Source organism: Molossus molossus, unplaced genomic scaffold, assembly GCF_014108415.1.
Source record: "Molossus molossus isolate mMolMol1 unplaced genomic scaffold, mMolMol1.p scaffold_m16_p_15, whole genome shotgun sequence".
Classification (NCBI taxonomy): Eukaryota; Metazoa; Chordata; class Mammalia; order Chiroptera; family Molossidae; genus Molossus; species Molossus molossus.
Window position 1 is genome coordinate 67,566,624 of NW_023425350.1, and position 12,768 is coordinate 67,579,391.

The following is a 12,768-nucleotide window of genomic DNA, read 5'->3' on the forward strand; positions in this document are numbered from 1 at the left end:
AGGCTGGACCATGGGGCTGGGTTCGGGGAGTGCCAGAGACAAACCTGGCTAAGGCAGCCTGAGGCCCGAGGGGAACCTGGCAGGAGTCCGGCCTGCACACAGACACAGCCAACGTCCTGTTGTGTAAGAAAATCGTCCTCAGGCACTTCGTGTGTGGGCAGAGCCCAGACGGTCACACAAAACAAGGATGATGCCCTGGCCGGTTTGGCTCAGCAGTAGAGCATCGGCCCGTGGACCATTGAGTCTCGGGTTCAATTCTGGTCAAGGGCACGTGCCTCAGTTTCGGTTGGTCCTCGGCCCTGGTCAGGGTCTTGCGGGAGGGAGCCAGTCAATGTATCTCTCTCACGTCGATGTTTCTCTCTTGTCGATGTTTCTCTCTCTCTCCCTTTCTCTCCTTACCACTCTATCTGAAGATAAATAGAAAAATATCCTCGGGTGAGGATTAAACAAACAAAAAAAAGGATGAAAACATTTACTTCAGTAGGATGATGGGATTGCTTTTCTTGTAAAATTGCTGTGTTACGTTTTTGTTATAAAAGTACATATGTTTATTATAGAACCTTGACATTGGGTCTGTCCTGTTTTCAGGCAGAGAAAACAGAGAATTTTGTCAGTCGAAGCCTCGTCATAGGAGAAGTCCTCTCCACGGGACGTGGCCACGGCAGGAAAGGTGAGAGGCCTGGGCACCCGCCCTTGCATACTGGCGCTTGGTTTTGAATGACAAGGAGTAAAATCAGAACCCTGCAGGTATCTGTCTCTTTAAGGGAACAGATGTTTGTAAAATGGTACAACTTACAACCCATCCCCCAACCTCCTCTGGACTCATTCCATTCAATCCTGTATTTGTGTTTTCTTCACGGTTCGTTTTATTGCATTGTGTTCATCAGTTACCTTGTTTGATTTTACAAAAACAGTATCATTTGTGATTGACTTTCTTCACTTAACTGTTACTGCTGAGGGATCCATATGGTTGCATGCCACTGCATTCATGTTATCATTTTAAATCTTTTCGTTTGGAAGAATAATGCCCACAGGAGGCTGCACAAATAGTGCACAGCCGTAAGCACTCTGCACCCAGTCTCCGTCGGGGGCCCCGTCCATAGCTGGAATGCAGCATAAAACCAGGACAGCAGCACTGGCACAGCGCGTTCGCCGGACCAGGTCTTAGACTCCACAGCTTTTGCACACAGTTGTGTGTGAGTGTGCGTGTGGTTCGGTGCAGTTTGGTCCCCATGTCGATTCATGCAGCCACCACCACAGTCAAGGTGTAGAGCGGTTGCATCCGCACAGACACGCACAGTGCTACCCGTTTGCGTTGCCTGCAGCCCCCACCTCCCCTGTTTTTTGGCAGATGCCAATCTGTTCTCCGTCTCTGGTTTTGCCACTGAAAATGATACACAGTGGAGTTTATTCACGTTTGACTGCTGTATTGTATTCCTCAGTGTGGAGACGCCCCGCACTTGGAAGTCTTAGGCTTCTACATTCTGTCGACCAAATGGGTATTAAACAGCACTGTGCCGTGGGGTGCTTCACGTGTCCCGGCTCACCAGCGGTGCACGGCGTGGCTCGAAGGGCATGACTGCCGTGGCTCCTCACGGTGCGCTGAGTACCCAGCAAAGGGTCATTCATGAGGCTCTGCATGTGCCCGCCTTTCCCTCCGTGGACACCCCTGCACCCCAGAATTAGTCCCTGCATCCAAGCCTCCAGTTTGATGTTCCCACAGGGGGAAATTATAACAAGAACAGGAAGAGAGAAGGATCAGACAGGAAGCCCAGTGGGTCGTTGGTGAGCTCAAGGTTGCAGTTACTTCTGTTCCACAGTGTAGTCATTAAAAATATGTAGGAATTAGAAACAAAGAAATTTGTGTGTGCCAACTGTGGTGAGGGCACCCACCGTTAGGTCCTTCGGGGGACACTGGCTTCCCTGTGACTTGAGCCAATCAGGGTCTCTTCCCTTCTGGATGCGTCAGCTGACGTGCAACAAACAGTCCCCCTTTCAGAAACACTGGAGGTCCCCGGTCTACACTCGGGATCCATCTCGCCCCTCCACCTGCCTTCTCTTCAGTCGGGTAGAATGTGACCTGAGAAATCTTCACAGGGACCCCTGAGCGGTGGGCAGGGCCCTCGTCTGAACCTCCAGGGTGGGGCCCTGAGCCCGGTCACTGAGTCCTGCAGGGAACGCTGGCCTGACCGGGGACAGGCAGCCTGTGGCCCAAGCTGACCTAAGGGACATTCCGACCAACTGCAATGTGTGCACACTATTTAGATCCTGGTCCAAACAACAAACTGTAGAGAAATACTACATGTCAGTTAGGGAAATTTGTTCATTGGATATTTGGCACTACTAAAGAATTACTATATTTCTATACTTTTAGGTGGGATAACAGTTTTAGGGTTGTGTGTTTAATTTTTTTTTTTTATCCTCATCCAAGGACACTTTTCCATTTTTTGTTCAGCTAGAGTGGGAGGGAGAGAGAGAAAAAGAGAGAGATGGGGGGAGAGAGAGAGAGAGAGAGAGAGAGAGAGAGAGACATCGACGTGAAAGGGACACATTGAGTGGCTGCCTCCCGCACGACCCAACTGGGGCTGGGGACAAACTGCAACCGAGATACGTGCCCTTAGTGGGAACAGAATCCAGGTCTCTCTGGACCGCAGGCCGATGCTCTAACCACTGAGCCAAACCAGCCAGGGCAGGGTTGTGTGTTTAAAAGGAGTCTCTTTGGCCTTGGCTGGTTTTCTCAGTGATTAGAGCATCAGCCCTCGGACTGAAGGGTTGCAGGTTCGATTCCCAGTCAGGAGCAGTTACCTGGGTTGCAGGTTCCATCCTCGGCCCCGGTCAGGGTTGTGCGGGAGGCATCCTGTTGATGTTTCTCTCCTTCTTCCTCCCTTCCACTCTACCTAAAAATCAATGGGAAAATATTCTCGGATGAGGATCAACAACAACAAAAAGTCTCTTCTACAGACGTATCGGACATTTTTAGGGATGAAGTGACAGGGCATCTGGGATAAACTTCAAGATTACCTGGGGTGTGGAAAGGGGACAACATGGACCGTGAGGTCATCTTTAGTTCATTATACTCTTCTATTTTGTTTGAAAAAATTTTTTTTAATAAAAAGCTTTTTAAAACGTTGTACTCTTGGGTATCCTGGAAGAAAATCTGAAGAGATTTAAAGAAACATATTTTAAAATGCTTCTTTGATCACGGTGCTACTTAAAACCCCTTCCCTGAAGCGGGCGGAAGGATGCAGTGTCTGGGAACATTCCTGGGAGCTCAGGTTGGGCAGGGCGTCCCCAGATCTTCCTGCCCGCTCAGGGTACGGTGGCCTCTGCCGACGTTCCTCTTATGGCTTCACCTGGGCTGGCCGTTCACCTGAGCAGCATCAGTTCCTCTGGGTCATCTGTGCGCACAGGCCGGGCCTTTCCCCTCTGCCTCCAGGTCTGTTACCCACAGGCTCTGGTGTTCCTGAGCGCTTTGGGCAGCGGTGCGCTCGCAGCCGCGAGCTGGCCGGGCCGCTGGCGCGGTAGACAGTTCACGGGGGGGGGGGGGGGGGGGGGGTGGGGGGGGGGGGGGGGGGGGGGGGGGGGGGGGGGGGGGGGGGGGGGGGCAGGCGAGTGAGAGAGGTGCTCTGGCCGGGCCGCGGTAGACAGTTCACAGGGGGGGGGCAGGCGAGTGAGAGAGGTGCTCTGGCCGGGCCGTGGTAGACAGTTCACAGGGTGGGGCAGGCGAGTGAGAGAGGTGCTCTGGCCGGGCCGTGGTAGACAGTTCACGGGGCGGGGGGGGGGGGGCAGGCGAGTGAGAGAGGTGCCCGGGGAGCCTGGAAGCCTCACTTAGCTTGGGAGCCGCCCAGGGCCTCTGCCCAGACCCGGATCCCATCCGCAGGGACCGAAGGCTGGAAGAAGCGGGCCGGCTTCCTTTTCTTCTCCCCACGGCCGTCCCTTCCTTCCTTCGGTCGTCTTACCGTCTGTCTTAGTTTGCCGGGGCTTCGATGATAAAACACTCAAGCTCGGTGGCTCGAACAGCGGACATTTATCTTCTCACCGCTCTGGAGGCTGGAAGTCCAAGGTCCACGTCTGGCGGATCCAGGTCCTGGCTAGGACCCTCCTCCTGCAGCGGGCTGCCTTCTCCTTGTTCTCGCGTGAGGGTTGGTGGGGGAGAGACAGAGAGGGAGGGAGGGAGCAAGACAGCTCAGATGGCTTTTGCAAGAACACCGATTCCATCGTGGGTGTCACCTCATGACTTTATCTAAACCTACCTCGTTCCCAAAAGCCCCATAGCCTAATACCCTAATACCACCACACTGGGGGGAGGCTTCAGCATATGAATTTGGGGGACACAATTCAGTCCATAGCACTGTCCTTTCTGGGGTCGCCATGGTCTAAAAGGCCCGCTGCGGCGCCTCAGTGTGTCCCCTTTGCCCCTGGAAGGAGAAGGACCTGAACGCAGCAAGACCGCTGGGAGACCCACTGATGGTCGTGTGGGAGGGCGCGGCCTGTCCCAGCCGGGGTTCTGGCAGCTCCCGGGCCCTCCTGACAGGCCTCACTGGTCCATGGCAGCAGGGAGACAGAATGACCTGGCACAGGTTCAGTCTCCGGAATCTAGTCACAGGTCTGGCTTATTCCTTCTACACCTGAGGTCATGATGAGTAGCCTCAGTGGTTGAGCATCGACCCATGCACCTAGAAGCTGCTGGTTCGATTCCCGGTCAGGATACGTGCCCAGGTTGTGCGCCCAATACCCAGTGGGGGGCATGCAGGAGGCGGCCAATTGATATTCTCTCTCATCGATGTTTCTGTCTCTCTCTACCTCTCCCTTCCTCTCCCTCTCTCTCACTAACATCAATAAAGAAAAAAAAAAAAAAGATTAGAGGCCCTGCCAGGGACTCCCTCCATCCTCCTCCATCAGCAACTTTCCTGGGGTTTATAAAATAAACAACATCTTGGCTACTGACCCTCACTGAATCCTTGCAGTAGCTTCATGAAATGCTGTTAAATGTCCGGCCGCTTGGATTTGAACCCCAGCCCTGCCCATTATCTCCGGGTGCAGCCCTGCCTGGTCACGCCCTCTCCTGAACCTTGGGGTCCTCATCTGACCAGTGCAGGTGATGGTGTTTCCTTCCCCAGGTTGTCATGAGAACCAATGACCTTGTGTGAATGGAGTTCTGCCGGCAGACGTGAGTGCTTATTAGTTGGGGTGCTCGTCATTCCCTCCGTGTCAGACGGACGAAGGCTTCTGTGTCCTTGGCCCGAGGCCCCAGCGGCAGCAGTTGAATGGGGCTGATGCAGCCACCTGGCCCAGCTGTGCCCGCTCCCCCGCCTCTCACCAGCGTCCTGCGCTGGGCTGCATGTCTGCATCCCCAGGCACCGAGCGCACCCTGACAGACAGGCAGGGTCAATGTCCGGGCAGTCATCTGACGGCAGCGCGGGGTGGAGCACTGACTCTCTGTGGTGTGGCAGTGGCCTCTTTCTCGAGTGCACCCTGAGCTGTGTCTGCCAAGAGGAACTGGACCCTGAAGGGGAGGGCGTGGAGTTTGACCAGGAGGGCAGCTGTCATTCATTTGTTGACTGTTGCTAACAATGGCCTGTGTTGTCTGTTTCCAGTGTGGGATAATTTATTGGCTATTTGGTGGTGCAGTCAGGAATCTCGGAAGCCCAGGACATGTAACGAAGTGGCTGCAGCCACTCCAGGTATGGCATGTGCCTCAGATGATGTCTTCTTCCTTTTTTTAAAATCTTCACCGAAGGATATTTTTACATTGATTTCTAGATAGAATGGGAGGGAGGGAGGGATGGAGAGAGAGAGAAACATCAATGCGAGTGAAACACATTGGTTGCCTCCTACATGACCCCAACCAGGGCTGGGGATTGAACCGCAACCGAGGTACATGCCCTGGACTGGAATCGAACCTTCGACTCTTTGGCCACGGGCTAATGCTCTAACCACTGAGCAAAACCGGCCAGGGCAAATGATGTCTTCTTTTATGGAGAGCCTTAAAAATTCACAGTAGCTAGGGTATGTGTGTGTGCAGAAAAAACCAACAGAATTAGTGTCAGCCAGAATTTTGTTTGGAATGATCATTCCCACTCTCTTTTTTTGGATTGCATTGAGTCTGTCATATTGTTAACACCACACTAGCTGTCACCACGCTGGATTTTTATAGTTATTTCCAACTCACCTTTCCCTCTCACCAACATTCCCAGTGATCTGAGAGATCGGCCGCCTGACCAGCTAAGCCCCTTCTAACATTCGGTAAATTCCAGGAGCAGAAATACACTGGGATGTTTGCAATGACCGAGAGGGGCCATGGGAGCAATGTGAGAGGGATCCAGACTGAAGCCACTTTTGACCTGTCCACACAGGTGAGGATTATTTCCCTTGTCATGTGGTTCTGGGCAGTAGGTCACTTTCCTCTGGAGCCAGGCTCCTCCTCTGACTGAGTTCAACATCACACCCTCTGGGTGTGCCCTCCAGCATGTGGCGCTCTGATTCACAACACTCATCTAAGGGCTTCAGTGGAGGTGGACATGTGCTCACCTTCACCAGTCTGATACCAGGCCTCCCTTACAAGCTCCTACTGTGTGCTGTGTCCACCTCCACGAGGTAAATGCCAGGCTTCCCTTACAAGCTCCTACTCTGTGCTGTGTCCACCTCCACGAGGCTAATGCCAGGCCTCCCTTACAAGCTCCTACTGTGTGCTGTGTCCACCTCCACGAGGCTAATGCCAGGCCTCCCTTACAAGCTCCTACTGTGTGCTGTGTCCACCTCCACGAGGCTAATGCCAGGCCTCCCTTACAAGCTCCTACTGTGTGCTGTGTCCACCTCCACGAGGCTAATGCCAGGCCTCCCTTACAAGCTCCTACTGTGTGCTGTGTCCACCTCCACGAGGCTAATGCCAGGCCTCCCTTACAAGCTCCTACTCTGTGCTGTGTCCACCTCCATGAGGTTAATGCCAGGCCTCCCTTACAAGCTCCTACTGTGTGCTGTGTCCACCTCCACGAGGCTAATGCCAGGCCTCCCTTACAATCTCCTACTGTGTGCTGTGTCCACCTCCACAAGGCTAATGCCAGGCATCCTTTACACAGCTCCTACTATGTGCTGTGTCCACCTCCACGAGGCTAATACCAGTCAGCACTTACACAGCTCCTACTCTGTGCTGTGTCCACCTCCATGAGGCTAATACCAGTCAGCATTTCCATAGCCCCTATTGTGTGCTGTGTCCACCTCCAAGAGGCTAATGCCAGACATCCCTTACACAGCTCCTACTATGTGCTGTGTCTTTCTCCATGAGTCTAATACCAGTCAGCACTTACACCACTCCTACTGTGTGGTGAGCACCCCTCTAAGCACCTTCCATGCACTCATTAAATAATGCCTGTGTCAAATCTACAAGAACAGGGCCAAAGCTGCTTTGGTGTTCTTCCTCACAGTAATGTGTGAATGACAGGAAGAGATGTCATTGTTCGTACTCTCCAGAGCACCGGGTGGCAGGAGGGCACTGTCTGTGCTGGGTCTTCCTTACCAGGAGCCAGGTCCTCTGTACTGGCACTGTGCCAATGTCTTATTCGTTACCTGCACGAATAACATATGGCAACCAAAGCAAACATTTCACAAATCAGTCTTACTTTTCTTCTTTTTTTTTTTTTATCCTCACCCGAGGACATTTTTCCATTTTTTGTTCAGATAGAGTGGGAGGGAGAGAGAGGAAGAGAGAGAGAGAGAGAGGGAAACATTGATGTGAAAGGGACACATCGAGTGGCTGCCACCCGCACGACCAACCAGGGCCGGGGACAAACTGCAACCGAGGTACATGCCCTTAGCGGGAACCGAACCCGGGTCTCTCCGGACTGCAGGTGGATGCTCTAACCGCTGAGCCAAACCGGCCAGGGCAAGTCTTACTTTTCTTACCTTTACTACATGTGATGAAATCCAAGAGATGCTCCTCCCTTCTTGTTAATTAAAGCATGTTGCTTGAGACCCAAATGCTCTTTATTGATGTGTTTCCATTGTGTGAAACCCTGCTTTGCAAACCCCTCCCTATTCTTGAGCTCCTGCTCCCCCCGAATAAAGAAAGCAAATGTTTACTTGTTTCACGCTGCTTTATAGCTGCTTGTTTGATATTGGGTATCCATAGGAACTACAAAGGAATAAATACATTTTTTTTTTTAATTCTCACCTGAGGACATTTCTTCCATTTTTTGTTCAGATAGAGTGGGAGGGAGAGAGAGGAAGAGAGAGAGAGAAAGAGAGAAACATCGATGTAAAAGGGAGACATCGAGTGGCTGCCTCCCACATGACTGGACCAGGACCGGGGACGAATTGCAAGCGAGGTACATGTCCGTGGCTGGAATCGAACCCACGACTCATTGGTCCGCGGGCCGACACTCTACCGCTGGCCAAACTGGCCAGGGCGGAATAAATACATTTAGAAGTTCTTTCTAGAAATGAGTTTGTGTACATGTAAGTGTGCAAGTGTGTGTATGAGTGTGGGTGTAGCCCTGTGCATGTGTGTGTAGCTAGTCAATCTGGTTTTCATTCCCGCTGAGTTTGAACTTTAGAGTCTGGGTTTTTGTTGGTAGAGTTTCTGACCCACAAATGCTAAGTGGTCAGTGTTGAGAACAACAAGTTCAGGAGAGGGCTGTGTTGGAGAGTGCCCGCTTTCCTCCTACGCTGGCGCTAGCTGTCTTCACTAGCCGGTGACATCCAAGGTCATGATAACAGCAGGAGTGAGACTGCCCTTTAGTGAACACTCACCATGTCCTAGGCTGTGTGTCGCACTCCCTCTGTGTAGTGTGCTGTCATCCCTCATGACAGTCCCTTGAGCTGTCAGTGAGTGCTGAGCACCAGGCTTAGCTCTGTCCATGTCACATTGCTAAATATTCTATAATCTTATAGGAAGGTAATATTGCTCCTGTTTTACACAGACAGAGAAACTGAGGCTCACAGAGGTTAGGGAACTGATTATGGCTCTGCAGTTCACGAGCAAGCTTCAGGTTCTGGTGTAATCATCCTTAATGACCCAGCTTTCCTGTAGTGATGGATGCTGACCGAACATCTTTTGGGTTTGGGCTGGCTAATTTTTTCTTTCCTTAAACCATGATATCAAAGTCACCTTTCTGTCATTAAAGGGAAAAAAAACCCACTCACCATAAAAAAAACCACAACTTTATTGTTGAAAAGTATTACAGATGCTCCTCCCTTTCCCCCTATTGACGCCCCCCTCCCTGCTCCCACCCCCCCTCTGCCTTCACTGCACTTTTGTCTGTGTCCATTGGTTGTGCATATGTGCATATCAGTTCATTGGTTTATCTCTTCCTGCCCCCCGTCCCCTTTCCCTCTGAGGTTTGTCAGTCTGTTCCCTACCTCCATGTCTCTGGATCTGTTTTGTTCCTCGGCTTATTTTGTTCATTATATTCCACAAATAAGTGAAACCATGTGGTACTTGTCTTTTTCTGACTGGCTTATTTCACTCAGCATAATACTCTCCAGGTCCCTCCATGTTATTTCAAAGGATAAGAGATCTTTCTTTCTTTCAGCTGCATAGTACTCCATTGTGTATATGTACCACAGCTTTTTTATCTACTCATCTACTGATGGATCCTTGGGCTGTTTGCAGATCTTAGCTATTGTAAATAGCGTTACTATGAACACAGGGGTGCATATATTCTTCCTGATTGGTGTTTCAGGCTTCTTAGGATATATTCCTAGAAGTGAAATCATTGGGTCAAATGACAGTTCCTTTTTTTTTTTTTCATCATCACCCGAGGACATTTTTCCATTTTTTGTTCAGATAGAGAGGAAGAGAGAGAAATATTGATGTGAAAGGGACACATTGAGTGGCTGCCACCCGCACAACCCAACCAGGGCCGGGGACAAACTGCAACCGAGGCACGTGCCCTTAGCGGGAACCGAACCCAGGTCTCTCTGGACCACAGGCCGACGCTCTAACCGCTGAGCCAAACCAGCCAGGGCGACAGTTCCATTTTTAATTTTTTTTTTATCCTCACCTGAGGACATTTTTCCTTTTGTTCAGATAGAGTGGGAGGGAGAGAGAGGAAGAGAGAGAGAGAAACATCGATGTGAAAGGGACACATCGAGTGGCTGCCAGCCACATGACCAACCAGGGCCGGGGACAAACTGCAACTGAGGTACGTGCCCTTAGTGGGAACTGAACCCGGGTCTCTCTGGACCACAGGCCGATGCTCCAACCGCTGAGCCAAACCGGCCAGGGCCGTTTTTAATTTTTTGAGGTAACACCATATTGTTTTCCATCCTAGTTGCACCAGTCTGCATTCCTACCAGCAGTGTGCTTGATTATTGGGTCAATTTCTGGGTTCTCTGTCCTGTTCCATTGATCTGTATGCCTGTTCTTGTGCCAGTACTAGGCTGTTTTGATTATAGTGGCTTTGTAGTATAACCTGATATCTGGTATTATGATCTCTCAAACTTTGTTCTTGTTCAAGATTGCTGTGGCTATTCTGGGTCTTTTCTGACTCCAGATAAACATTTGGAGTATTGCCCTGGCCAGTTTTGCCCAGTGGTTAGAGCATTGGCCTGTGGTTCAGAGAGACCTGGGTTCGGTTCCCACTAAGGGCATGTACCTCAGTTGCAGTTTGTTCCCAGCCCCAGTTGGGTCATGTGGGTGGAGACCACTTGATGTGTCCCTTTCACGTCGATGTTTCTCTCTCTCTCCCTCTCTCTCCTTCCCACTCTATCTGAACAAAAAATCAAAAAAATGTCCTAGGGTGAGGATAAAACAAACAAACAAACAAACAAACATTTGGAGTATTTGTTTTAGATCTGTGAAATATGCCATTGGTATTTTAATGGGAACTGCATTGAATCTATTTATTGCTTTGGGGAGTATGAACATTTTAATGATGTTGATTCTTCCAGTCCATGAACACAGTATATACTTCCACTTTTTTACATCTTCCTCTATTTGTTTTTTTCTAATGCCCTGTAGTTTTCTGAGAACAGGTTTATTACCTCCTTGGTTAAGGTTATTCCTAGGTATCTTAATTTTTTTGTTGCAATGGTAAATGGGATTGTTTTTTTTTAGTTACTCTTTCTGCGTGTTCATTATTGATGTCATTGATTTTTGGATGTTAATTTTGTATTTTGCTACTTTGCCAAATTCATTGATTAAATCTAGTAGTTTTTTTGGTGGAGTCTTTAAGGTTTTCTGTGTACAGTATCATGCCATTTGTGAATAATGACAGTTTCACTTCCTCCTTTCTAATTTGGATGCCTTTTTTTTCTTGTCTGATTGCAGTGGCTAAGACTTTCAGTATTATGTCAAATAAGAGTGGCGAAAGTGGACATCCCTGTCTTGTTCCTGTTCTTAAAGGAAATGCTTTTAGTTTTTGCCTATTCAGTATATGATGGCTGTAAGTTTTTCATGTATGGCCTTTATTATGTTGAGATATTCCCACTTTGCTGAGCATTTTTATCAGAAATTGGGTGCTATGCTTTTTCAGTATCTGTTGATAAGATCATATTATTTTTATATTTCATTTTGTTTACGTGGTGTATCACATTTATTGATTTGCAATTATTGTACATCCTTGGAATAAATCCCACCTGGTTGTGGTGAATAATTTTTTTGAATATATTGCTGGATTCAATTTGCTAATATTTTGTTGAGGATTTTGGCATATATGTTCATAATGGATATTGGCCCATAATTTTTTTCACTGTAGTGTCTTTATCTGGTTTTGGAATTGGGTTTATGCTAGCCTCATGAAAAGAGCTTGGAAGTCTTCCTTCCTCTTGGATTTTTTGGAATAGTTTGAGGAAAACAGGTGTTAGTTCTTCCTTGAATGTTTGGTGAAACTCCCCAGACCAGGGCTTTTGTTTGCTGAGAGTTTATTAATTACTGCTTCACTTTCCTTAGTTGTTGTTGGTCTGTTCAGGTTTTCTGACTCTTCTTTGTTGAGTTTTAGAAGATTGTATGATTCTAGGAATTTGCTCATTTTGCCTAGGTTGTCTAATTTGTTGGCATATAATTGTTCATAGTATTTTCTTACAACCCTTTGTATTTCTGTGGTGTTAGTTGTTACTTTACCTCTTCATTTCTGATTTTATTTATTTGTGTCCTCTCTCTTTGTTTCTTTTTAATCTGGCTAAAGGTTCATCAGTCTTGTTTATCTTTTCAGAGAACCAGCTCTTGGTTTCATTGATTTAAAAAAAAATTTTTTTTTCTTTATTGATGTTAGAGAAGAAGGAAGAAGGAAAGAGAGATAGAAACATCGATGAGAGAGAACATTGATTAGCTGCCTCCTGCATGCCCCACACTGGGGATTAGGCCTGTAACCTGGGCATGTGCCCTGACTGGGAATAAAACCTGTGACCTCTTGGTGCATGGGTTGATCGATGTTCAACCACTGAGCCACACCGGCCGGGCTCATTGATGTTTTGTATTGTTTTTTTCCCCTCTATGTCATTTATTTTTAGTCTGATCTTTATTTTTTCTTTCCTTCCACTTACACTGTTTTTTGTTTTTTTCTTTTCTTTTTGTTCCCTAATTCTTTTAAGTTATAGGGTTAGATAGTTCATTAGAAATTGTTCTTTTTTCTTGAGGTAGGTCTGTAATACTGTTAACTTCTCTCTCAGGACTGCTTTGGCTGTGTCCCATAGATTTTGTTGTGTTGTGTGTTTATTTTCATTAGCTTCCAGTAAGTTTTTTATTTCTTTCTTGATCTCACTGGTAACCCATTCATTATTTAATAACATGCTATTTAGCCTTCATGTGTTTGAATTTTTTTTTTAGTA

At 48.4% G+C, this 12,768-nt stretch overlaps 1 protein-coding gene across 1 annotated transcript in view; it reads left to right on the forward strand.

Moving 5' to 3' along the window:
• ACOXL (acyl-CoA oxidase like) overlaps window positions 1-12,768 on the forward strand; it is a 310,943-nt gene that overhangs the window by 50,759 nt on the left and 247,416 nt on the right. Inside the window, 2 exon segments of the mRNA XM_036262440.1 lie at window positions 5,598-5,684; window positions 6,258-6,356. Of these exon segments, the coding sequence (XP_036118333.1) occupies window positions 5,598-5,684; window positions 6,258-6,356 (186 nt within the window).